General features: G+C 37.0%; 2 protein-coding genes across 6 annotated transcripts; both read right to left on the bottom strand.

Moving 5' to 3' along the window:
• Positions 1-597: 597 nt before the first annotated feature.
• On the bottom strand, positions 598-1,669 carry LOC103713101. The gene has a single exon (XM_008799889.4). The coding sequence runs from the start codon at positions 1,236-1,238 to the stop codon at positions 699-701; it is 540 nt and encodes a 179-aa protein (XP_008798111.1). The 5' UTR covers positions 1,239-1,669; the 3' UTR covers positions 598-698.
• Positions 1,670-4,115: 2,446 nt separating this feature from the next.
• Positions 4,116-16,330, bottom strand: LOC103713102 (glycosyltransferase BC10-like). Of its 5 annotated transcripts, XM_008799897.4 has the most exons (12): positions 16,204-16,330; positions 15,202-15,283; positions 14,718-14,872; positions 12,728-12,826; positions 9,407-9,507; positions 9,250-9,321; positions 9,001-9,091; positions 7,813-7,893; positions 7,270-7,329; positions 7,051-7,173; positions 6,889-6,927; positions 4,116-4,740 (listed from the first exon to the last, which is right to left on the bottom strand). In XM_008799897.4, the coding sequence occupies exons 3-12, from the start codon at positions 14,811-14,813 to the stop codon at positions 4,606-4,608; spliced, it is 897 nt and encodes a 298-aa protein (XP_008798119.2). In that variant the 5' UTR covers positions 14,814-14,872; positions 15,202-15,283; positions 16,204-16,330; the 3' UTR covers positions 4,116-4,605. The 5 variants fall into 5 exon arrangements, with proteins under 5 accessions (XP_008798119.2, XP_038985741.1, XP_008798113.2 ...); XM_039129813.1 differs by having other exon boundaries at positions 4,116-6,776; positions 14,718-15,283; XM_008799891.4 differs by having other exon boundaries at positions 14,718-15,283.
• Positions 16,331-27,249: the final 10,919 nt, after the last annotated feature.

Genomic DNA, 27,249 nt, shown 5'->3' with positions numbered 1-27,249 from the left:
GTAGTCCACCGAGCAAACCGATCCGAGCAATTGATAGCGTCTCGAAATAAAAGTATAATTAAGACCGGTTAAAATCCAATAAAGAGATGGTTACAATCATGTATATTTATGAGGTACGATACAGAATAGTTATAGCTCGTCCTACACGATTGAGCGGTTACCGCACATACAAATAGATCGGGTTGACTCGTGATCCGACCTACATAGATCTGACTCGATTCGTTTTGGAGGACCAGTGGGCTGAGTCGGATTCTAAAATTAGATCCGTTCTATTTTTTTGGGTCGGGTCTGGATTCAATGAATTCAAATCCAACCCGACTCATTTGGAGAACCTCTCATATGCTCTCTCTCTCTCTCTCTCTCTCTCTCTCTCTCTCTCTCTCTCGCCCTATCACTCTTGCTTTCATTGCATTTAAATTTTCGTTGTTTTCCAAAATTTTACCTCGGCAACTTTCGATATTTTCTCTTCCTTACTTCCAGGTTGGACTTTTAGCAGATCTCTTCATCTAAACAACTGACGGCTTAGCTCATTCAATTTCACCGGCTCGGAGCTTGCCCGATCTCTTCAGGCACACGCACACATTGTCGCACTCGCACTCACGCAAATTCACATATTATTTACAAAAAAAACAACCCATCCATGTCAGAACACCCAAAACCTACACACGTGTGGAGATCTACACACGTGCAAACAAAAGTCATTGCACAAACCGGATGGGATATTCCCAACCTGCGACCACTTCACGTTTCCGATCGGGGCTGGAGCTGCTGTAGGAGTCCCTCCCCATGGACCGCCCCAGAGAGCGCTCCTCGATCGGGTCCAGCTCCGGCTTCCACGTCCGGGCCCTCGACCGCCACGGCCCATCGATTCCCGGCCCAAGATTCCCCAACCCACCGGTCGGCGGTGGGCCACCGGCCGGGGCCGGCCCGCCCCGCCGGGCGATGGCGGTGAGCCGGGTCATGAGCGAGGCCAGGTCCACCGGCGACGAGTCCGACTGGAAAACGGAGTGGGGGAGGAGGAAGTAGATCCGGCCCGCTTCGAGCACGTCGTCGGGCTGGAGCGGTCGGGAGCCCGGCGAGAGCAGGTGGGCCGCGGAGAAGAGCACGTGCTTCGGGGGCCTCCCCGTGACCTGGCCCGCCGTCACCGGCCCGGCGAAGTCCTCCACGTAGCCGTTGATGTGGATCACCCGCACGCCATGGAACGGCTGTGATGATCTGCAAGAGAAGGAGCAACCCATCCCTCTCTTTCACGCGCCCCTTTGAGAGCACTTAAAGAGCTAGAAAGAAGGGAGACAACAGAGGGAAGAGATGGAGGTCCAACCTTATAGAAGATTTGGAGGAGAGGGAAATGGAGGACTGTTTCAAAGTCAGGGAGCTGTAGTTGGTAATTGCGTGTGAGGGAACCCACAATCCAGGTTTGTGGCGGGTTTACTGAAAAGACTCTTCATTGTTTTGTTTTATTTTTGTTATTTGCTTACATGCAGTAGGGGTGTTTAGGGGAGATGATAGGGTTATCTTGGGAAGTTTAACAACATTAGATATTATAACAATCTAAACTTAAATGGGTTGTTGTCATTCGAGTCTGACTTTCTTAGCTTCTTATCATGTGGTGAGGTGTCTCTTTCATAAGAAGTATTGGCTTTTATGCAACAGCTTGTAGTGGCGTATGTCACGTGCTAGGTAAATCTCGAGAAGTTATATAGAGCTAAAAAGTTGAAACAAAATCTTTTAGCTAGTTCTTTTAGATGAAGTTTTGGATTGTTACAAATGATATCAGAGCGAATCTGGTCCATAGCACCTATGTAGACAAGATGACACTGCAGTATGAGCTTATTAGGGCTGATCTTAGGTGCGATATTTGTAATTATGTTTGAATGAATTCTCGAGCGAGAGAATGAGCCAAAATGAGCTTTTCGAGAAGCCTTGACATCTCTAAGATTGCTCGAGATAGCTGCTTTTAAGTCAATCTTAGCTCTATCTTTTGTCCATGTGTCAAAGCCTGTATAGAATCTCGGAAGCAACTCTCCTATCCTAATCTTCGCACCGTATGTTTTTCGAGGCACGCTATTTGAATAAAAGCCACATTGCGTATGTTTGTCGACCATCTTTATATATAAGAACATAAATCTAGTGTGACAGCGATCTGCCCAATATGCTCTCCCTGCTCTGATTATTCCGAGTGCCTGCTCTTTCTTGGATCCTTGGGACTGAGCCAAATGGCATTCGGTGAGACGGTGAAAAAGAAATTATTGCCCAAAGAAAGTCCAATTGCTCTAGATTGATAAAGAAAGCAAGAGTTATAATATGAATAGATCTCAATCAACTGCTATTGAGGGCGTCATGACTTGGTCAAAAGCATCCATGAAATGATGGGAAATCTATCACCGGAGTATAAGGACACTAGATATGGACTACTTCATGTATAAAAAAACTATCAACTTGTAAAATATTTGTTATAGCAGTTTTGCAATAATTTCAAAAGTTATAGTATGCAGTTGTGATCAGGAAATTGCTTGCTGGTAGCTTTGCTTGGCCAACCCTTTTTCCAGAGGGTTAATCACACTTAAGTTATGCACGTCGGAATGACATGTTCAAACTATAACAAGTGTCGTTTGATACGATGAGTTCGAAAAAAAAAAAAAATTTTTCTTTTTTGTGATGCATCCAACTTGGATATGCTACTCTCGTTGAAATTTGATCTGAATTTAATTCTTATATCCTTCGATAAAAATGATTGGTATGACATTCCCACCTTCATTTTTATCTTTTTATTTTTTAAAATTACCAACATGGTATACTCTGATTTGTAGGGGACTCTTAAACTTGGTTCATGGAGCTCTAAAGGGTAGACAAACAGCACATCACAAGATCCATCTGGCGTCATAACTTTGAATTCCACCAAGAGATTTTATTCTAATTTGATGTCTTGTCGTGAGAAGATGACCCAAGATTAGTTGGCCATGATCTTAATTTTTAAATAACTGTGCTGTCAATTTTGCTGGAAAAATATCAATTTTGCTTCACAGAAGAAACTAGGTTTGAAAACAACCAAATAGACTTTTCTTCCTCCTATAGTTAGTTCCATAAGATAAACAAATGTGCTATACTTTTATATGTACTTAAAGATGGCCAAATGACAGATGCTCTTTCACATCCCACTTAAAGAAAGCATAAAGGGGTTTTTGGTCTACGCTTCTCACGTACAAAACTGGATGAAGTGCGTAAGTTTCTCTGAAGATTCAAACCTAGACAATCACCTCTTGCTATGGACATCATTTTATTTATTTCTAATGCTTGGCTTCGTTGCAGCAGCAGCAGAAGCAGCAGCAACAAGAAGCAGCAGCAGCAGTATTAACCAAGGTGAACTAAAAGCAGTTGACTGTATTTTGGAGGCAAAAATTGCACCAAAACCTTACCTGATTTATATCCAAGATTTGAAACTCCAGGAAGCCATTATCAACAAAGTGTAGGTTTAGGTACAGATCATACAGACCTTGATGCAATCAACATATACCAAGTTCACAAATTTAGAAGAGGAACTATTCAGATAGGATTTTAATTGACCCTATCTCGATGAAAACTCGTAATACCAAATTAGATGCCTACCTGGTAGCGAAGGTAAATCCTTCAGTACTTTGGCTGAAAGATTCAAAAATGAAGCCTTGCTTAGAGACACATCAAGTGTACAAGCTAAAAAGAGTAAATTTGCATCGTAACATAATAGGATGGATAATAGTTTTTAAACTGAACATATTGGAGGTCCAAACAGTAAGGCCACAACAACCGGACCACAATTACAGCACACCCTGTTGAAACCTAAATCAAGAAGGCTGTTGTATTGAATTGGAAGTAATCTGAAAAGGTTGTGCTCTGGACAGCTAACAAGCCTGCTAACTGGCCATTCTTATCAGCTTAGTTATGCCATGGGACGAATTATGATGAAGCTGCCACAAGGGGAGACCTGGAACGGATCAATCCAAACTCTAGTACTAAAGATAATTTTTTTTTATAAAAAGATATGATGATGATGAGAGTTTTGTTACATCAGAAAAAAAGAAGAAGATACTGATGAGAGTTTTTTAAAAAAATGTCACATAGACAAAACGTACCCTATGTAATGAAAACACTTGACTTTTCATTAACTATAGCCCTGTCTGAATATAATAAATACAAAAGGGAAGTAATTTGTGATCTTTTGTTTTCCATCTCTGTGAAAATGGATCGCCTTACAGCAGTTAAATAGGCTAACAAAATTTGCTGTTCCAAGAGCAGAACCACCGAATAAAAATGAAAAAAAACCCTACATAAAACAGATAACAGAAGAAAGCTATTGATTGAAAAAGAAAACAGAAAATTATAGAGACAAATTAACTTGAGAGGGCAGAGAGGCATTGAGTTGGCAGCCACCTCAGCCCTACTCAAACACTCACTGAACTGAAAGCCATTCCTCATGCCTCCGACAGTCTCTCCTCCTGTTCTATGAACCTGATTGGCATTACAGATCCACGAGCAGTCTCATGCGTACACAATTTATATACTAAATTAGGAACTGAAGGGTGAGGGGCAGAGGTTGAATGCTCGACCAAAGAATCACAAGTATGCTGCTCACTCAAATAGAGCTGTAAAATTGGATAATAAATTCATCAAATTATCAAGCGTTTCAGGGACAAATTTTCTGGCAAATAAATAACATGGCCTCTTTGATCCATTCCATAGGCAAGGTCTCTTCTGCACTTCCTTCTGCCAGAAAGAATGAGACGGTGATTGTACAATTCATCTTCTATCAGTGCATATTAGGAGAAAATGCAGGAAAAAATGAGTATCCCCTCCAAGTGGAAAAAGAGAATCAGTGGAGTATGTACTGAACAAGAAAAAAAATAGACGACTATATATATTGGAATAGCTCCGAATATACATCCAACTGAATGCTTGAAAATATGCTAAATGTTCATCCTTGCAAATCACTATAAAGACAAGTCTTGTGGAGGAAAACAATTTTGTATTTCAGTCAACTACAGAGCATAAAATTTCTCTTACCAGCTTATGAACTATCAACCTTTTCCTCTCATAACATTTTCGGTGCAGATTTTTATATGAATAGAAAAATTGAGATAGAATGCATAGCAAATAAATTGGTTACTAAGACTGTCTACAAAGGCATAGTCAGTCAGGCTTGAAAGTGATATTATCCTAATAACACAACATTCTTTTTTCATGGGATTCTACATAAGCATATTTTGAAGTTCAACCGGCAGGGTTTCACATGAAAATATTGTTCATGTATCCTTCACGGACTGGTAAATCATGATGCTACTAGTTAGCGAGTCTTTCTTTGCTTCAGCTTTTGAAGACTCACATGTGTGCATGCCCATACAGACCCATGCTCTCCCACTCACACACGCACATGCATGCATACACACACATGTATGTAGGTATGTATGTATTATATATATATATATATGTATATATATATATATGTATATATGTATATATGTATGTATGTATGTATGTATGTAATGTATTATATATATGGACATATGTATGCTTATGCATATATATGTATACAGCTATATATGTATGTATATTTGTATGTAGATATGCAAAAGCTAGCTATCTTTGTAATTCAGGATGTAGGTGTAGATTGCACAAGTGTAACCCTTGCACATTTAGTCCAGCTATTTACAAATTAATTCATGTCCTTCAAACCAAATTTGAATGTTAAACCAATTAGAAAGAACTCAACCACCTCAGCTCTTTGTCATGCGACCAGGAAGCATCACTTTCAGATGCCATGATCCCTTCTTTCATAACAGGGATTCCTAAGAGAGAATTTTGATTTCACCTTCACTATTCTAGATCCTCCGTGAGAAAATCTTGATTTAAAAATAATTGCAGGTACATGTATGTGCAAGATTGTAGACTTCACAAAAAGCCCTCTTTCTATGTTTTGAAGCTTACTATTTTGGAGGTTCATCTATCACAACTATAACATTTCCATGTCCATGATTTTGTAACCAGGTGACCATTTAATGGGGATTTGAAGTTATGTCCTCAGTTTTTGGTTATTCTTTTAACCTTGGTTTTCACTCTCTAAAAGCAGGTCTTAGAGATAGATATCCATCTTTCTTGGCACTCCGCATGTTCCTCAAAACAAATGGATGCTGGACCTTAGTTTATGGTCCCCAGTACAAGGGAGACCATATATTCTAGAGTGCAAGTTTTGTTATGCTACAACAAAGTTGCGGGGAACCTCAGAGAGGATCTATATTTCAAAATATATTATAAAATGTGATGTTGCCTCGTATTAAACTATAGCTTTTCCTGACAGCATACAATGTTAGAGGCAAAAATTGACATATTCATAAAATGGATATCATCATGATAAGAACACAAATAACATGGTGAGAATTTCAGCAGTCTAGCCAATGGAAATATGAGCAACTCGTCTAAGTTGTCTACTTCTAATACATCAAAATACCCAGTGTAGCTTAACATTTGCACATGACACAAGGAAAATCAGCTCCTCAGTTGGGGTCTTCTCTTTATTAGAGCACTACCTCTTGAATCTCTATAATATAAAGAGATAGAAGAGAAGCATGTCAACCAAAAACAAGACAGTATTTATCAAATTATATGAACAAAAATCTTAAGGAAAAAAATTTATATCATCTATTCTGTAAGTTGACAGAATCAAAGCCAGTCGCACCAAATATACTTTAATGGATCAGTCTATCCATTATATTTGCTGAGTTCCATTGATAAGAGCATGTTAAAAACTGCAGAACATTTTATTGAGAAGGAAAAAACATCAAAAAAGAAAAGGTGCACTTCAAATTGAAAGGTGGACCAAAAAATAAAGGAAAAATGAAAAAAATCTGCCAAGTGTACCTTTGCATCACTTGTAACATGTACGCTCTCATCAATAGACTGCAAAAAAGCACCATTACTAGATTAAACATATTATTAACACTACACAAGATTGCAGATGTTAACAGGTAAAAATCAAACTAGAGCTTTTCTTTTTGCTGTTCAAAAGAAATTCAAACATACTGTTATATTCTTCAAGAGCTCGAAAGTAACATCCCGAGATTTGTATGATTTTGGATGCCACTTTCCTTCAGACCAATCAACATGAGTCACAGACCAATTTGCAATTCCAGTAGGATCAATCATCTGCAAGATTAAACAAAAAAAGACCAATAACAATGAAAAACAGAAAAGGAAAATTATTTGATGAAGCTTTGAGTATAAATGGTCTTATGTGCTGACATGGAAAAAAGTTGGCAAGTAATGTTCATCAGCATAGCAATTCCGTCCTTCCATTCCTGGCTGTGAGAGTCAGAATATATAACAACATCAGTACATTTTTCATGAAAGTAAGCACCATGAAGACATTCAAATGATACAGAATCTTTTAGTCAGAAAAGCAAACCAACCCCTACAGGTCCCTACAGGTAGCAGATTAACTGGTATTCGCAAACACCATGCTGAATTCAAATATACATGTATGTATACATGTATTCTAAATTCAAATATACATTTGCTACACAGTCACCGTTAGCTGTAACTTGAAGATATCATGACAATTTGAAAACAAATCACTCCTTGCTTGCAGCTCACAGTACTTTTGACTGAGGAAATCTGGGATGAGTACCACATCTTTAGTACCGGCTACGTCGAGGTCAATCAACGGTATTTCAAAGTTGTTACAACACTCAACAAGAAGACTCATTTCAAAATAATTGGAGAAACAGCTCAAACTTCTTGATTGTTTACTGGAATAAGCAAGCAATTTATCATATAACAACTTACCTTACAATAAAGCTTGAATTTTGTGTAGTAAAGATTGTCAGCCAGAATCAGCACAGCATGTTGCCGCTTGATTGAAAACCACTGCAATATGAATAACACTTAAGATATTGCAGCAATTTCATTAACCTCTCCATCCTCTGCTCCCCCGCCAAAAAGAAAGAAAGAAAGAAAGCCTGAAGCCATGCAAGTTTTGTGACATTTTCAGCTACTACTCTACTTTTTTACACCCATAAATTTTACTTTTTTATATATATTAATTTCCCATGTGGCTCATGCAAGGGCGTGTGCCAATTGTAGCCATACATATAAGGGTTTTTTGCTGGCTTTTATATTAAACATCAGTGTCTCAACTTCCCGTTACTGTTAGGAACTCCATATTATTTCAACAATCAACATTGACTTGTCTCCAATCAAAGGATACAACTAAGTACATAGAAAATGAATGTGATATATGACTAGGTTTTTTGACTGAAAATTCCGGGGATATTGCATAGTTAGCCGTCTATATTGGTTATTTAAATATTGCCCATGAGGACACATTCCAGGCATACTGATTTGTCAACTAAGATTCCTGCAGATAATGAGAGGTTTCTCTAAATCTATATGCCATGCTTCATCCTTTTCTACTTTTGGTTGTAATTTATATGATTTTTTTTTACTTCAGCAAATTACTCATCCAAAAGGAAAAGAAATTGAAACCCTGTGGATACGGTCCACGATAAGCTGACTTTTGTAGTAAACCTCAACTGCCATATATCAACTTCGATGCTGCTAATAATGAATTAGTGATACAAATCGATCATCAGCATGCATACTTTGCTCATAAAATAGCCTAAAAAACCTTCACAACAAACTCCTATACGTCAAAGTAGTTCTGGCTAGCATCAATACATAAAGACTCTAGGGTGAAAAATGGGATGATGACCTTGTTAATAGGTGATCCATAAAACTTTACGTGATCTTGTTTAGTTTGATGCTTGTAAGGCATAAAGGGCACTAAGATATCATGTTTCACTAATAGGCTAACACCAATAGTTATACATTGGCATTAACATCCTGTGTTTCCTACGCTTATGGTTTCATTTAACTCCATGGTTCTCCTTCATCCCATAGTCATCTGGGAAATCTTTCATTTATCCTTATTCAGTTAATCTCCTGGTGATGAATCAGAAATATACTTCAGCTTACCTGTGCACCTTTCCTCCAGTCTTTCTTTTCCATCTCAGGCAACATATGCTCAGAATATCTGCCTGTTCCATGTGGGCCAGGATCCTCAAAACTGAAAATAAGTAATTCAACAAGATTAAAAGATGCAATTCAATGAGACTACAACTGGGATCCTTATATGAAGAGTCTATAAATTGCTAGCCAGCACCAAAGACATGAATTTTAATCAGAGTAAATTAAATTTTGTGGTAAAATAACTGAGGGGCTTACCAGTCAACAAAGCTGATATTTGTTTCCATCAGATAACTATATACATAATCAAAATTATGTAATGGTATACAGCTGCAATGCAAAGACATGGTAGTCAGAATGCTGATCAAAGCATAACAATGCAACTAAAAATAAATTGCTGATTCAACACAAACACCTTTCAGAAAGCAACACAAAATGCTGATTATCAGCATCTTGAAGTGCACTTGCCAACAATCTCTTCTCTGCATCAACCATGGAAATTTTCCCCCAGGCCACCTACATGCACTTTGAATGAATAATAAATGTGCAATTAAACAATACATAAGCACCAATTTAAGTTCCAAACAGCTAATTTAAACCAAAACTATGAACATTTTTTTTGAAAAAAAGAAACATCACAGAAAAGTCACATTTTCAGCTAGTGCATGCTGAAGTTCAAAAAAAATCAATATTTCACTCATGCATGTTTATCTTTGCTATAATTAACAGATTCGTTCTCTGCCTCTTACTGTACTTATTCCGAGGGAACGAAATAGGAAAAGCTGCCAAGTTTTTTTAATTATGGTTTTCCTAAAGGGATCTAGAAATTGGCTTGGTAATTTATAGAAAGAATACAAAAAAATGACCTCAGCTTGAATTAAGAATGAAAAAGAACATGATATTCACGAAAGGGATTCCATATAAAAAAGAAGTTTCCATGGAAAATGTATTGTTGGTATGGAAAGGCATATCCATAAAGCAGCAAATACAGAGCCCATGAGCCCATCTTTCCACTTTAGACGTTACAATTAAAAGCACGAGGCAAATTATTCCAATTTCCAAGAGTCATAGAACAGTGGCAAGAATGATGTATGGGCACCTTTCTTATATATTTATGGCTAGAAGAAAGTTTAACTGCAACGTAGAAATGTTAGGTGTCAATTAAGGAGAAAATATTAGGTTACGACATTACCTTCAGGTTTCATTTACAAAAGTGATCAGGAATTGCAGCATTTGAGCAATAGTCTACTGTCTTAAAGTAGCTATTAAAAGAATGCTCAAAACATGTACTAAGTTATCATAACAAAATGAAACATTCTGATTACAAATTAACAGATAGTTGTGCTCTCTAGTGATTAAAAAACATGGTGACCGTTTTCTGTCTACTTTGTGTTGATAGTGAGTCGGGGGACCATAGAGATCAAAATACGGGAAGATCATCACGGCAGAAAACATAACAGTAGTATAGTAATATGAGAACAGCTAGAGGGGACCAAAACACCTACTAGGGTAGAGATGTAAGGATATGGAAGAAGAAAAATAATAACTGAAATATTTAACTCAATATTTTACATAGAAAGCTGGTTTTAGTTTGGCCTCTAAACTATTAAACTAAACATGATTGTCATCTTCAAAATGACAGGAAGGTAAAGGATTATTTCTACTAAGTACAAGGAAGGTGATCAAAATTTGTACACAGCACAGCCATGCTTTCCTACTAAGTATCATAGATCTGTTCACACACTCACAAAATACCCCCATCTAGATGCAACATTATCACACAAAACTAAAACCAAAACTGAAATTTCAAACTTTGTTCCATGGAAAAACTAGAAGTAATTGAAGTATAAAATTATGATATTTAAAACAAAAGGAAGGAAAATAAATTTATTAAAATTATTTGGACAATCAACAGCCTTAGTCATTCTATATTTATGATCCACCAAAGCTTGAAGACATCTTATGGTTGGCTCTCAACCTGATGTCATCCTCCATGAATCAGTGCTGAGGCAACGTAATTCACATAAATCTATTTTCACAAAATTTTGGTAAATTTTAATTGCAATAGCTGATTCATTAAATTAAAAAAAAAAGTTATTGGGCATCAATCGTGCACAGGGAATCGGTATGAATTTTTATTAAAAAGTGGAGACTAATCCTGACTGTTGATCATTAGTAGGTATCCCAGGAAATTTGCTTCAACTGGTTCCCCCCTCTCTCTCTCTCTCTCTCTCTCTCTCTCTCAACCTCCCCCTCTCTTGTTCCGGGCTTCTACCCACGTGCCTGATCAGCAACCAATCACCGCCAGCTTTGCCCCAAACACAGATCCTCTCTCTATCTCTCTCTAGCTCTCTCGATCAACCTCCCCCCTCTCTCTCTTGACTTCGTCCTTCGGTGCCTGCTCCCCCCTCTCTGTGGCTTCCTCCCTCAGCGTCTAGTCAACGCGGATTGCCACTCCCCGTCTTCCTCTCTCTCTCTCTCTCTCTCCCCTTCTCTCTCACACTCATTCAACATGTTGCAGTAGTGGTGGGCTACGCGAATGGACTGCTGTCCAACTGTGTGATGGAAGGATGACAAGATGGGACAGGCAAAGAGGGGGGGAGGGGGGTTGGGTAGCTGCAGGGTAGTTCGGTCGAAGAGCACAGAGGACCAAGGACAATTGAAAGAAGAGGGAAGTAATAATCCCAACCATTTATATAAAAAGAGATTGCTGAGATTATGTATTTCTACGAATTTATCAGAGTACCATAGCAAAACTCATCATGCACATAATGCCAGAAGTTTTGCCACTCAAGCAACGCATGAAGAGGGCCTTTCTGCTTCTTTGACTGTGAAATTGTTATACCAACATTTTCTGTGTATTCTTTAATCCTAAGGCATTCATTTGCATGATTAATATAGTCAAACAAGCACATCTCATAATATTTGAAAGTAAGTTACTTAGGTTTGGACTGAAACTATGGATTTAAGTGCTGGTCAGCATGGCATGGTATATACTATGCCACTGATATACCGGCATGCAGCAATGATGCTGTATTGGTTGGGTGTTAGTACTTCGCATGCCGCCATGCTAGTTTTAGAGAACATGCCAAGCATTGGTATGGAATGGGATGACATGGTACACACCGTGCTAGTGCAAGGCTGGGACACCACCAACATGAAACACTTAAACCCTTGGCCAAAATAGTCAATCATTTTCTGATTTTGGCAAAACAAAAATGATCTTCTTGTACTCCAAATAAACAAAAATATCTTACCAGCTGAAAAATCTGTGGTTCATCATCTTCAACATAGTTTTGGATGAAACTTCAAATATTGGATACTTTTAATGTTACCAAATTGCCAAAGTAGTTTTTTTACATCTTCAGACTACAACAGATTTCTTGCTTTCAGCTACGAGTACACAATGATTGGTAAATATTTTTGGTACATATATCACATAACCATACATTATGTTAAATAAAAAGAACAACACAATTCTATTGAATTATATGCAGCAAAGGTCTTTATATTATTCCTAATGGGTATCTAGGACTAAATTTAATGAATGCCCGTATTAAATAATTGTTTAATAGAAGTAGAGAGAAAAGGTATCTTTCATAAAAATAAATAGCACAGCCCTGTCAAGTTAAATGCCCGCAAGATCTTCATATATTATTTTTGGTGGGGTTTGTAAGACTGGATTTAGCCATGAAAAATTTGTACAAATCAAGTGAGAAAGGAAAGGTGGGAGTACCTTATCACTGCGAATGTCCTTGCCAATAAATAAAGCACTCACATGAACTGGTTTTTCTTTTGATGCATGCACATAAATAGAAAATCTGTCTTCATGACCCTGTACATATAAAAAACATGTCAACGGAGAATGATATCGACTGTGCAAACAATAACCACAAACAAAATAAGAATATTTGGGCTTTTTTTCCTTTCCAGATGCTAATTGCAATTACCTTAAATGCCTTTGTCATGCAAATATGCAGTTAGTCGCTATTGACTAACTCAGAGGTTTATGATGTATGAAAAGGGGGTTTTGAGCGAGCGGGTGGGCGGGCGGGTGGGGGTGGGGGGGGGTGTGCATGGGCAGCGTCTAAGTTTTCTGATTTAAAACAGTATAAGTATGGACCCGGTTTACACTTGAATGCAAAATTATGACTCTAGGCCATTGAGATGACAATCAGATTTTCTGAAGCATATGTTGAAGTTTCACGTAACTCTGACATACCCAAAATTTTGTTAAAGTTGTTACTTAAAATTGGGAAGTTTCAACTGTTGATGAAAGGGATATATTGGTCCGAGTTCTTAAATTCTTCCAACTTGCTGAAAAAATCTTCAGTTACTCTCAATTGTTTCATCAAAAGCTTTTCTTTTTGTGCCCAGCTAACTTTCTTTATCAAAACAGAACACCATTTTGGATATTTATAAAGCTATAGATGTGGCAAAGAGAAGCCATTACAAGAGGAGAGGGGGGGGGGGGGGGGGGGGGGGGGGGCGCTTTGGACCAGATGCTGGCACTACCTTCCTATTGTTTCTCATTATATATTTCAGATTTTAAATAATATCAATAAGGTAAATGGAGATTACTACATAAAAAATAACAGCAGGATTCACTATAACAATCTAATGTTCATATAAAGTGAAACCCAGACAATGCCAAACCCAAATCAGACCATTTCTAAACTTAAAGATCTAGATTCATCAAGTATGGATCCCAGAAACAGACCAAAGTCCTGAAACAAAAGGAAAAAAGAAAAGCCAAAAGGTCATCCTATCCTGTAAAACTGAAATCTATTTTAATCCGAAAATGAATACGGCTCATCTTTTTCCCGAATGGGTTAGATCTAGTTCTAGATCCTATATCTAAATCCAATTCGAATCAAGTTCAAGTTACACAAGACCTAGACCCAACCAGACCCATTTACACACCTCAAGGAACCATTACTCACATTCGAAGCATTTATCTCCCTTCCTAGGAATTATATTAGCAGAATGTGAAATATAATACACCAACAAGCCTTTAAGACATATCTCTGCAGACTACCTACCGATCTTGTGATGTGAACCAATCTCTTTTTTTCACGACAAGACTCTAAAATTACAATACTCACCACAATAACAGTCCTGACACATAAGAGTCATACAAATGACTATGACAACTCCTTACAACCGTAACTATGGCTGCCTATGCTAGTCAATATCACATGTTGTAACAAAATATGGACTTCATATCCAATTAGAAACAAATGACAAGGCGAGATTTCCATTTTTTTATAACCCATAAGTTGCAACTGTTCACTCATTAGTGTGTTTATTAAAAGTTTACACCACAACTATTTAAGATTCTTGGGATTCATTGAAAGAAAGTCAATGAACTCTTCTCACGGCATCTATTGATCAGCACTTCAAACTAGATGTAAGAGGAATTTTCCTCAGATTGTAGTGATTTTGAAATATTTCACAATAACGGTATTAGCATGCTATGTTTTGTGCCCCCAAAATTGATTTATGTTCATAATGATGAATGAGCATGTGAGAATTCTACTTTGCTACAAAATTTTAAGCAACCGTCTAGGGCCTAAAAATATCCACCCATTACTGTAGAGTGAGTCTACATAATCAAACACAAAAACCTTACACATACAAAATAACTCTTGATAAAGAAGAAAAGCAAACTGGCACCTCCATAAAAAAAAAACAGTGAATTTTAGAGCAAAGCTAAGGAGTTGTACCAGGAAGAATTTCTCCCAAAGCTTTTCAAAAGGCAACGAACCCAGAGTCAGGAACATAAAAGCAATTTTGGGATTCTTCAATGGAACAGATGGCATTGAAAGAATGTCTCTAATGACAACACGAGCAGCAATCTCATCATCACTGTAGACTCTGGCTGGTACAGGAGGAAGCCAATCCTTAAGAGGGCCGCAAACATTAGAAGATAAGAAATAGCAAGCAGAATATTGCTGAGGTGGATAAACGTAAGCCCTGATCAGCGCCACACACACCAAAGCTACCAGGACAATAATCCATAGAGGCCTTCTTGATGAGTTTCTATTGCGAACCACCGGCATGATTTTCAGGTCCCCAGTGCCTGGCAGCCACTCCTGTGTTAACTTCATCTAGAGAACCTCATCAGGGTATTGTCTCCATCGGTAGCAACCTAATTCATCGATGCTGCAACATCAGCCTAGTACATAGATAAAGTTACTCAAAACCCACCAATGGCTTCAAATGCTGAGCGTGCTTTGCTCAGTGGTCAACTGAAGTGCTGAATCAACAGAAACAGAAGCTCTGGATTTTCCTTTCCCAAAGAATAAAAAGCATGTTAACTCAAATCGTAATTGTATTAAAAGCTCAAGAAAGTGATTGAAATAAATACTATCAAGCACAACTCCGAAGAATGCACCAGGAAAAGAAAAGAAGAAGATGATGATGATTAGATGCATATAGAGGTAGTAAACAAAGTAACACCCATAAGTTTCTAATAAACCTAAAGAGATGAGCCCAATAAATAAGAGTAAAGATCTATTGAAAAAATCAACACGTATTGCAAATATCTAAGGAAACAACTTATTAATAATGCAAATCTACTACTCCAGTCTTTTGTTTAAGCCAAGAGAGGAAATTAATGGTCGAAAGATCAACCGTTCGCTTCTTGTTTCCCCCCATATTTTTCTCTTTTCCAATGAACTTTGTAACATAGGTTCGCTGAAGTCGCGCAGTTTCGCTTATTAGTCAAATTCTAGTTCCAAAAGTGCGAAACGTTTCTAATAAAGAGTTGAGGAGACGTTCGTCCGTTGGGCTTCCAGCCACCAACCCTAAACATCCCAATAAAATTGTAAATTTGAAAAAATAACGGAAACAAATTCAAACCATCATAGCGCGTTTAATCAAAACCAAACCCATCGACGTCGAAATCTCTCGAGAATCAAAAAAATCAACACCATCTGCATTCTCCGAATTATTAAACGTCAAAAAAATCAACTGGAGCAGCTAAAAAGGACCCTAGAAACTCAAGAAACCAGCTCGGATTCTCAAGAAACTCCCAAAAAAATTCCAACTTTACGAGTCTCGAGCTACAAGAACTAAGAAGCGGAGACTTTCGGCAAGAGTCCGACCGATCGACGCGAAATGGCACCAGAGAGATCGGATAATCCAACGGCAGGGAGCTCGAATCCATCTAGAACAGAAGCAGACAGAAGCGAGAGAAGAGCGGAGTACCTTGCAACCGTACGAGGCAGTGGAGACGCGGGCCGCAAGATCCGGAAGGGCGAACCGGGGGAGTGAGGGAGAGAACCGAAGCTGCTCCAAGATCTGATAGCGTTGGAAGGAGACCGGAGAGGAGAAGACGAGAGAAAAAAAAGATTTTGACCCCCGGGAGACAGGTGACATAAAAAGGAGCGTTACAAGAATAGTTTTTTTCCCCCCTTATTTTATTCGGTTCCTCTCCTCCAATCAGCTTGGAGAGAGTGTCGCTTCGCTCGGCCTAACGTCAGAATTAGCAGTTTATTATGGTTATTATAAAACTAATACTTTTGTCCAATTAATGGAAATCCCTTAGCTTTCCTGCTTACATGCCTTAGAAAAATATGAATTAGATTTAAAAAACTTTGAATTGGTAGCCGTCAGAAGGAATATAATTTGATAAAAATAAAAAAAATAGTATAATATTTTTTTTTAAAAAATAGCAGGATGGAGCGCAAGTGCATATCTACCGAAAGACGAACCGTGTCACAGACTGCTTTGCTTTCTACGTGGCTTAGCATTTCGGAGAGGTTTTTTGAACTTATCAGGAGTGTCTCCTCCTGCACTGTATCTAAACTAGAGCAGGGTGAGCAGTACCAAAAAAAATAAAAAATTTAAATTTTGACCTGAACATCTTGATTTTTTCTTTAAACATAACACCCTAATTATTAGTATTAAAAATATAAATACAAGTAACGGCCGTTGCTCAAATCATTAAACACTAGACTAGATGGCGGCTGTTTATCTTTCTTCTCTGTTGTTATAATACCATAATAACTAAGGGGTCTAAAATCATTATAACAGTCACTAACACTATAATAGTCATTATTAAACCTTGACAACTTATTAGATAATGATGAAGTGTTTTAATTGTGCTATTGGTTGGATCCTCGAAATCTAATGCTGCCCATGGGAATATCTCTGTCCAATTAAGCCATCAAAAGTGGCAAGTTTTCTTTTCCTTTTTTTAAAAAACATCAATAGGAAATGATGAGTTTTTTTTTCTAAGCAAATAGCATTAGTAGCTTTACCAAAACTCTCTGTATATCAAGAAACAATAAATTTAAAAAGTAGTAATTTAATCAATTTTTTATATTTCAATGAACTCCTATCGTTCCTTTAGAGGTCGGGCTTTTGAAAGTTCAACAAATTTATTTATTAGAAAACAAAGAAATATGTTTTGTGGGAGGAAAAAGACAAATAGAAGGTGTGCTTGATGAATACTAAATTCATTCTGTTCCTATACTTCAATAAAAAGATTAAACTAAGTTGTTAGAGAAAATATTAAATAAGTAAGGCGATCCATATGGTGAGGTAGCTTAAAGAGCAAGAATAAATGATTCCGGTTTACAACAAGGGAAATCTAGCTCCACTGGTCGGTTCATAAATTAAGATCACCAACCTATATATATATATATATATATATATATATATATATATATATATATATATATATATATATATATATTATTCTTAGGTTATGTGGATAATTAAATCTAGAAAGTTCAAAATTCAACATTGTCAAATGCGATGTGGGATGCATGTATAGACCACTTAGATAATGTGGTAAACTTCTTAAACTGAACAACATATTAGCCGGCTGTTATTGAGCAAGTAATCTTGTTCCCCTCAACCCATGTATTTATATGCAAATCGTGTATATGCATGCATAATATTTTTTTATTTGTGTTCATAAAAAATCATATATCATACCATATAATACTAAATAAATATATATATTGATCCAATATTGAAATAAATTCATGAGATTTGATCCCATCGGATCTAGACAATCTTATTTAACTTTATTTTGAATCTATTGTTTTGAAAAAAATAAGTTTCTTGAATATTTTTTTCTTTTACATCGAATTGTGTCCCATAAAAGAAATGTTTAAAAAATTACTTACTTGTTCGAATCTTTCATTTGGGACCCGATGGATCCATTCTTTTTTCTATTTAAAGATCAGCCCTTTGTCTCTACATTACCGTGTTGAGAATTCTTTGTAGATGAAGAGATGTCGAAATAACTTATTACTTATTAAACAAGTCCTCCTACATCTATATATAAACGTTGGCTCATCAAGAATACGCAAGAAAGCACTTTGCATTGTTGATTCATCGCCAGAGATGGCTTAGAACCAATAATTCATTATCTAATGGAGGAGAGAAAGATACTAATTTCTCTCTAGTCAATCTTACTTTAGATATCATTAGGGGGAAATGGCATGGCAGGGTGACAGGCTATGCCTAAGGGACCATGGATAGCATATAAAAACTTTTGAGTAAAAAGAAAAATGAGACCATCTTTGACCAGGGACTGGTCTTACTAATATGTTCCTTCCTCTCTTTAAATGCTCTTGCATGGAGAAATTACCCTCTACCACTGAGTTCCAGACACTGAGTCGGATGCGACTCGAACAGGTCGGGTCGGGTCGGCTCGGATGAAAAGAAGAGAGAACATGGTGCACAAATTAGGCTTGGGTTATCTTCTCATGGAAATCCTTGAATCATGTTAGGTATCTTGGCTCAATCATATCAATATGGCCTGTGGACCCCAAGTTATGTGCTGAGAGTGCTTGAAACAGAGCAGCTTATAGCATTGCATTTATCTGAGTGGAGAGAAAGGAAGCACGTACCACACTCTCTAGCACAGTCCTTGCTCCATTTTTAAGCTTGGCTAAAGTGATGGGCCGAGTCAACTCTAGTCAATTGGGTGACGCCTGCTTTCATCCTCCAAACAGGGACCTTTGAAAGTAATGTGCTCTTGCAGATTAAGCCAAGCAAATTCTGATCTAGCTTGGTGGGTTATCACATCATCTTTGGTCATTACTTCGGACGATACACGATGAATCAAATCGAGCTAGCGTGGCACACCGGACCTCTATCAAACCTACTAATGTACATCATATGTGCTGTTGTGATGTACATGCATGCATGTTTATGTACATGGACTGAATTAATTATTGATCTGAATGTGATGAGACCTATCTTTATGTATGGTTGTTTAGTGGAGAAATGATAGTTGCATGGTGGAAAAATGTGTGTGTGTAACTAGTGGGAGAAAGAGGCAAAGAATCAATGTGGCTCCCACTAAGGAAGGTGGCATCTATAATAAACATATATGGTGGTCCTGGCCCTGGATCTGAATAGATCTCCCTTGGATATGTCCCTTGTCATTACACTTGACTATTCTTCAGTTTCCACTGCTGGAAAATTGATAGTTTGTGTCCTATGAGCTGATCTCTTGGTCATATATCAGAGGAGTATGTGCTGGAGTTCCGGATTTGCTGGTCCTGACATCTCTGGATAGATGGATGGCCATCAAACAACACACATTGTGTATGATATAGAATGCGCTCATGAACTACCTTATTTGATGGCCATCCATCTTTTGATGGCAGCTATTCATATGGTTGCACAGCACTCTATGGTGCCTCATACACCGTAGGAGATCTGTGCTCGAGTAAACCTGGATGAGTAGTAGCAAGCTGTAGATAGATCAATCCAGGATAATAAAGCCCAACTCAATAGAAGATTTAGTTGAGATTCAATTGAGAAGTTGTTGCCTACCCCTTTATTATGAGGAGGGGAGTTAAAAGAGAGAGAAAGCAGCAGATTGCATTATAATTCAGAAATAAGAAAGGAGGCCATTAGTGTATCATATCATTAGTCTAAGAATTCCTGGATGTGGAACAACTTGCGCTGAACATATACTGCTTTGCACCGAAATTGGGGTCTGATTGGAAGCCCTAGCCAATAACAAGAAAACAACTATATATGCTAGCAAGAAACTACTTGGATAAATAGCAGTCATGGTTTTGCTGCAACTAGACAGACTTGTGATGTAGGAGAGTGCAGTAAAAAGACACCTAGAATATGCAAGGAGCCAAATCAAGTTGGCATCTCATTGTTTCATAAGTAGATATCAAATAAAAATGATTCGATTATTAATTATCTTATCTTCCGGTTTTGTACAATTTTCTTTGTTTGTTGTTTTGTGAATGACATGTTTAGTGGTATTCCACTCCTTTTGCTAAAAAAAAGAGCGAAATGTGGGAGCCATGGGGATTGGAAATATTAAAAGATACTAGTGAAGGACCTTTGGTTAATTTTATTTTTCACATGTATTGTATGAAAATAACATAGATAAAATATGTATAAGTCCCTATACATAATTTTATTTTCAGTTTGCCTCCTTTAAATAGCAACACCATCACCAGGTATATGTAAGTCCCTACATGTAATAAGTTATTTTTAGATCTGCCATCTTGAAGTTGCATCACCATTTACTGATAGAGACAGCAAATAGCTTGAAGTACTTGGATTTAAACACAAAATTAAAATTAAATAAGCATTCCTATATGAATCAAAGTTACTTTATGTTCCTTGATTTAATGCAAGCACACCATCTCTATATGCATAAAAATGCAAAATAACTAATAAATCCCTCCCTACACTTATCTTAACTTGTTTTTAGATCCACCATTTTGTATTTTTCAGTAGACGAGTCTACCGTGAGACTATAATCTATCTATCTATCTATATAATAACTTAATGATCATCTTTATCTCCTCCCAGGCACATTTCCAAAACAAATCCATTCAAACACCCAACAGTGCTGCTATTTAGTTATAATTTTTCAAGAAAAATACTGCTATTTAAGGTGATGGATCTAGAAGAAATTTATGATATAAACAAGGGATTATAAATAACTTAATCTTCCGTAATATGTGGACATGGGTTTTTGCTATGCGTTCAATAAGAATGGGTTCGATCACCAAACATTATTTCATTTTCAAAACTTGTAAATTAGATAAATAAGACTTTAGCACAGATAGCATGCATTTCTTATCTTCTTCTCTTGCAATTCTAGAACCTCTTTCTGTCATCTCTATGAATTATAATGTTAAATTCCACAGATCAGCTCCACCATCATCCCCAAAACACTGGTTGCACGAGGCCTAATTAAACCTGAAGAGTCCTCGGAAGTTTTGTCTAATCCAGCCCAAATAAAAGTCCGAGCCTACTATAGTAATTAGCTAGGCTTTTTTCGTGGGCTTCGGCCTCTCGCATGTATGCTACTGATTTGTTTCCATGTCAGAATCAAAGCAGTAGTTCACAAGCATCTTATCTTAGTGCTTACCATTTAATGAGATTTAAAGTCTGAGGCATACCCCGAGAGAGAGAGAGAGAGAGAGAGAGAGACTGGTATGAACGGAAATATACAAAGCAACGAGAAGCAAGTTGTTTCTTAATAATATTTTCTTCCAAAGTCCGCTCTTACAATCCATTGAACTCACATGAATCCAACGCTATGTTGATGTATTGATGAATAGATTTCAATCAATAAACCTAGGATGAAGTGTCTCACTTCCTGATCCATTAATTCTTACTCAAGAAAAAGATGGATTGACGAATTGAGGAAAGAATTTCTAGGACTGTCTAATTCCATATATTGCCAGAAGTCCATTTGTTTCTTTTAAGGGAAAGCTGATAGATCTTCCAGTTTCACAACGAGAGAGAGAGAGAGAGGGAGAGAGAGAGAGAGAGAGAGAGAGAGAGAGAGAGAGAGAGAACAAAGCTGATATTATATTTGAGAAGGCTGAATGCATGGTGAATTACACATTAATACTAAAACCAAAACAAAGTGATCCTATCAAAAAATAAAGGTTATATTCTGAATTCTACATGGCTCAAATAAATGCGACGCCCAGAAGAATTAGATTTTGCTGAAGGACTAAAAATACTTGAAACTAGCAGCTTAAAAGGTTCATTTAATACGTTCCTCAGCAATGAAGATCTAATGGATGTACGTACATGCATCTGAATTCAGAACAATGCTTATAACTTTAACAAACAGCTTTAATCTTTCGTGTGGCTACTTGATGTCTCATGAATAATTAAACTACGAGGGGTAAGCAACCACTCAGTGTGATGGACGTTATCCAGATATGAGATCAATATAAAATTATTGTAGTGTTTGATAAGTAAATCTACTGACAGGGATGCCTGAAAGCAACGTTCCCACCTAGTCTTACTGATCACTTTACTGACGTTTTGGCCAGCCATTTTGACCTAAAAAATAGTGAAGTGGGAAAATGAGCTTAGAACATTCTCCACGTTATGCCCCTCTCTCTGTGAACTACCTGTCACTCACTCTCCTTACAAGTAGTTTTGTCATGGCAAGAGGACTATTGGGTGGTGTATGAAACTTCTTCCTTGCAAATTGTTTTAGGTGACACTATACCAACCGTGTACATGATTATCTGGAGGACCATGATCGATCAAATAGTTAGAAAAACTAGTCATGCTTACTGTCGTATTATGGCTCAAGATAAACAATTTCAAGAAAGTTATCAAAATTTATACTCAGAAGTTTGGAGCACATCTTGAGTAGAAGATATCATTCTTAAGCTACCAGAATTATCAAAATTTCTGATTGAATACATTAGCAAGCGTGTGTGTGTGTGTGTGTATGAGAGAGAGAGAGAGAGAGAGAGAGAGAGAGAGAGGGAGGGAGGGAGAGCTTCAAAAAGAAGATTCAGATACAAATGTATAAACCTCTGTCTTCATCAATAATTCAACTCCTTACAAGAAGTATTTCAAAAAGGAAAAATAATTTATTCTTGTTGAATATCCGAATCACATTGCATTTGAAGATTTGAGGTCATGCTAACATTGCACTTGAAGATTTGAGGTCATGCTATAGCTCAGCATTTAATTAAGTGGATGGATATTTCGTGCCTTTTCAGTTTAATAATGCTGCATGCGTCTGCTGAATGTTTCAATCTTGATATAAAGAAAGATTAGTAGACAAATTGCAGCAATGGTGTTGAGATGTCTGCGACAAATGGTAGCGTGTATATCTTTCCAACAAACAACTTTGATGTGAATGAACACTTCGAAGTCGGTCATTGTTTGCGGTCATGATTTTGAATAGCTTTGAAAAAGCTATCAGCATGTCATATAACCACTCTTATAATTTATTGATGCACTCTGAAAATGGTTCAGTAACTCATGAAAAATTTTCTCAGGTCAATCTTGGTTATATCTCAATCCCAACAACTATAATCTTGTTTGTATATGTGGTAGTCGGTAAAAAAAATAACGAAACTAATCCACTGATTCGCAATGAATTATTTAATCCACCCAGATGTTCTATCTGATAATGTCATGATATTGATCAAACCTCACACGAAATTTCTTATTTTGAAGTGCTTGACAAGTAATTCAAGAGAACCATATGTTCTAGTCTTCCATTTCTTTGCAGATATTATTGAAAAAAATGCTTTCCATCTCGTGAATCTTGACGTGATCATTTAAGTTAATTTTCTATATACACTGACTACTATGTTCCTTGCAAGATGTTATAGAGTTATTTTAAAGATAATTCAACTATAAGAGGCTATTTCTGTTGACATATATCCATAAAATTTATAAGTCATGTCTATCACTAGTCTCGATCAAGCTTTTTTATCTTTGAATATATTGATATTTGATAAGAATTCTTAGAATGGAATTTAACAATTATAGAGCTTTTATCTGTTATTTAGGTTTTTGAGAGAGCAAGAGCATAGTTTATCATCAGAGACTGCTGAATGGAGGAGACTGTAATATACAATTGTATTGCTGAATGGATGAGACTGTAATATAAAATTTTATGAAGACTTTCTTCACTAGTATAGCTATCATCAACTCAATTCAACTCAACTATATCTTAATCCCTAACTAGCTAGTTGGTGTCGGCTCATGATCACATGGTTTAGAATTTTGATTCTATCCATGAAGTTAATTGCATGACTTCGTTCCAATCGGCAAAAAACACTTACATTCCTGAATATATAGCTCTTGTCATGAAGATTGTAACTACAGAGCTTAGATAAGAAGTTTCCCACTACAAGAAAGACCACATAGAAATACAAAACCATGACAATAGAATTATGCCAATAAAATGTTACAATATTCACTCTCTTGTGACGTTAATATCATGTTATTTATGTATGCGTGTTTGAACATCTTGTTTTAAAAAAGAAGAATGGTTACATGAAAATGGCTCCTAAGGAAGAAATATCAGAACTGCTACATCAATGTGAACACATTAGTTGAAGTTTGCAAACAATCAGAAGCACAAAAAAATTCTAAACTATAAGTGAACACCATCAATCAGGCACTCACAACTCTTTAATTTATTTTTACTTCTGATGACCCATTTTTATGATGTAACTCATTTTTATGGGACCCTAGTTATCAGTTCAATAATACCTGATTAGTTATAATTTCTTTCTTTACCGCCAATAACTTACAACCCTCAATGAAAAAATATATAAATATACTCCACCTTTTAAAAGCTTTAAACGACTTTGTAACGATACCGAAAAAAATTCCTGCCTTGATAGATTTAGTGTACCTAGGTGAAAGTCGCATATGCATTCAAGAACGTAACATTGATGAGCTGATGCCGCATAAAATTTTTTATGTTGAAGTGTTTGACAAGCAAATGACAAAGTAAAATCTAAGATTTCTTCATCCATCGTTTGCTTCTAGAGAATCCTCTTTGCCATACTCCATGAATCTACAAGGACACCATATAGGACATTCAACTGAATTACAGAAGCAGGATGTAAGCATGATTGCATATAAATTTACATGACATACCTGGAAAAAGTCTCTACTTCATGATACCATTTTATGTCTGAAAGTTTTCTTACCAACATTTCTTGCATTTTTTTTGCTGCCTGCTGAGGGCATATACATCTTTTATTGGAAGTAAAATAGAGGATGAATTCCATGTTCAATCTAATTATGCAATTAGGAAACTGAGAAAAGTTATTGCAGAATTTTGCGTAGATTCACTGCACGAAAAAGAGGTAAAAATATCATGAAAAAGAATTTTGAATCATTCAGAAGCAAGCATGAAATGTGACCTTTTTTATTATGGTTGATTTCCCTATAAATACGGTTTATGTAGCACCATAAATTGAATATTTTATTATCTGATGGTTGTACCACTTTGAAAGTACTAACCATAATCCTAACTACTAAGGGGAGAAGTGTAGTTCTTGCTTGATGTCTGCGATCATGCTAGCATGATCATGTATCATCATTGAAGATATGAATGTTGATGTTTATTCCAAACATTTATGATGATTAGATGCATTGACAGATGCAAACAACCTAACAACGTAAAAAAATTCGAGGTTTGCCATTATTTTGAAACAGCTTTAGAAACACATCTGTCAATTATGTTAGCCAAACTTAAATATATCATCTTAATATCTTTTAGGTATGCAATTGCTAAACACACAGTTATATATTGTTGAGGGGTTGATAGAGACACTGCCCACATATTTCTCTACGATGTGATTAATAGAAAGAGGCCAGATGGTGGGTGGAGAACATGAGGGTGAGTTCAAAATTTACATGCCTTTCCAGGTTATTAAGTGTCTGATAAGTAAAGCCAGCAGATACTAGAAAAGCTTGTTCATCACTATTCGAAGGTAACCTCTGTGAGTCTTCGCATAGCCATACCAAAGAAGCATTAGAGAGCAAAACTGGCACTGAACATTCTGTTAGCTTCTGTACTTGTCTAGTATATAAGAAGCTCGAGTGAATGAGTGATTGGTTTTACATTTCTACTAATGACATGCAAGATCAAACTTCAAGGCAAAACATTCTTACTTATATCTAAATATTTCCTGTAATTCCATGTTCAGGTACAATAATTTGGCAGACCGTAGAACAAAACCACAGATATGGAAACTTCAAATTAATAAGCAAAAGAAAATAGTACTTCAACAATCATTAATTGTTTGATACTCCCCACGACTTGATCTTAATTAGATCAGAAGAATAGGAGATGGATTAATAAGACCAACCACAGAAGAATAATCTCCCAACCATGATATATAGCATCTAGTAGATAGTAGATACGTGCATGCATGCAAATGCGCGCGCGTGCACAGAGAGAGAGAGAGAGATTCTTGAAAAAAAACATGCAAAGATAATTGATGAGCAGACTAAAAAGAGTGTGTGCGCCTATACATACATAGATAGATAGATATATACATCAGGAACCATACCATATAACTATCCATGTATTAAGAGCCGGATTCATCATTCGTTCATCTTATCAACATATATAGAAACAGAATAAGAGACACTGCTCATACACCACTGCTTAACATAAAACTCCAAAACATGCTCTTCTACAGCTAAGACCGGAGTGAAACTAGGTTAAACCACAAAGTATTATTTTAATCATATCAGATCCAAAACAACAGAAACCCTAGTCACCCTTCCCCAGCAGATAAATTATAGATCTTGTTGCATTCTATAGACGAGAGACAGAGAGAGACCATGTTTCCTACCCACTCCCGAAAGGGAAAAAAATTATGGAAGAATGATATCTGTGAATAATGAGAACTCTACTTGCTATTTCTTAAGAGATCTCTTGTAACTTTGTGAGCTAAAACACAAAAGCATCCAACTATCAATGTCTTCCAATACCGCAAGAAAACTAATAGTCAATTCCAAGTAATCCCATTAACTGGAGTTTTACATACAAACACAAAAGGACTTCATCACAGAAGAACCTTTGAAAGGAATGAAGCAATAAAGGGAACACCTAAGCGTACCCCACAAAACCCTAGTGTTGAGCACGAAGAGAATCCAATAGAGATCAAATTGTTTCTCTTTAATATATGTTTTTTTTTGAATATTTAATGGCCAGTGGTCTGCTCGTGAGGGGACCCGGACCCGGCTCGCCTGACCGACTGATCCCCGGGTCAAAGGGGTTGGTTGGGCCGACATGTGGGGCCAAGGGTGACGTGGAGGGATCGAGTGGCCAGGACCAGCTACGAGAGTGGGACCCGCCTGCACGTGGCGTGTTGCTGACCGCACGGGCGTTTGGTCAGACACTCGGAATCTAAGGAGCGTGCGATGTGTTACAGGACGCGGTCAGCATGGTATTTCGTCTTCGCTTGTCTTATTTAGAGATACATTTTTATGCCAATTTTATCCCTA

The sequence above is a fragment of the Phoenix dactylifera genome, chromosome 9, assembly GCF_009389715.1.
Source record: "Phoenix dactylifera cultivar Barhee BC4 chromosome 9, palm_55x_up_171113_PBpolish2nd_filt_p, whole genome shotgun sequence".
NCBI lineage: Eukaryota > Viridiplantae > Streptophyta > Magnoliopsida > Arecales > Arecaceae > Phoenix > Phoenix dactylifera.
Note: the sequence above shows the minus strand (reverse complement) of the source record. Positions and strands in the feature narration are given on the sequence as shown.

Excerpts from the sequence above, each read along its gene's own strand:
- LOC103713101 (XM_008799889.4), bottom strand. The coding sequence starts at position 1,238 with ATGGGTTGCTCCTTCTCTTGCAGATCATCACAGCCGTTCCATGGCGTG.
- LOC103713102 (XM_008799891.4), bottom strand. The coding sequence starts at position 15,101 with ATGAAGTTAACACAGGAGTGGCTGCCAGGCACTGGGGACCTGAAAATC. Across the intron at positions 12,827-14,717 it reads TTTGGGAGAAATTCTTCCTG|GGTCATGAAGACAGATTTTC; the intron begins GTACAACTCCTT and ends TTATATGTACAG. Across the intron at positions 7,330-7,812 it reads AATTCAAGCTTTATTGTAAG|CCAGGAATGGAAGGACGGAA; the intron begins GTAAGTTGTTAT and ends TGACTCTCACAG.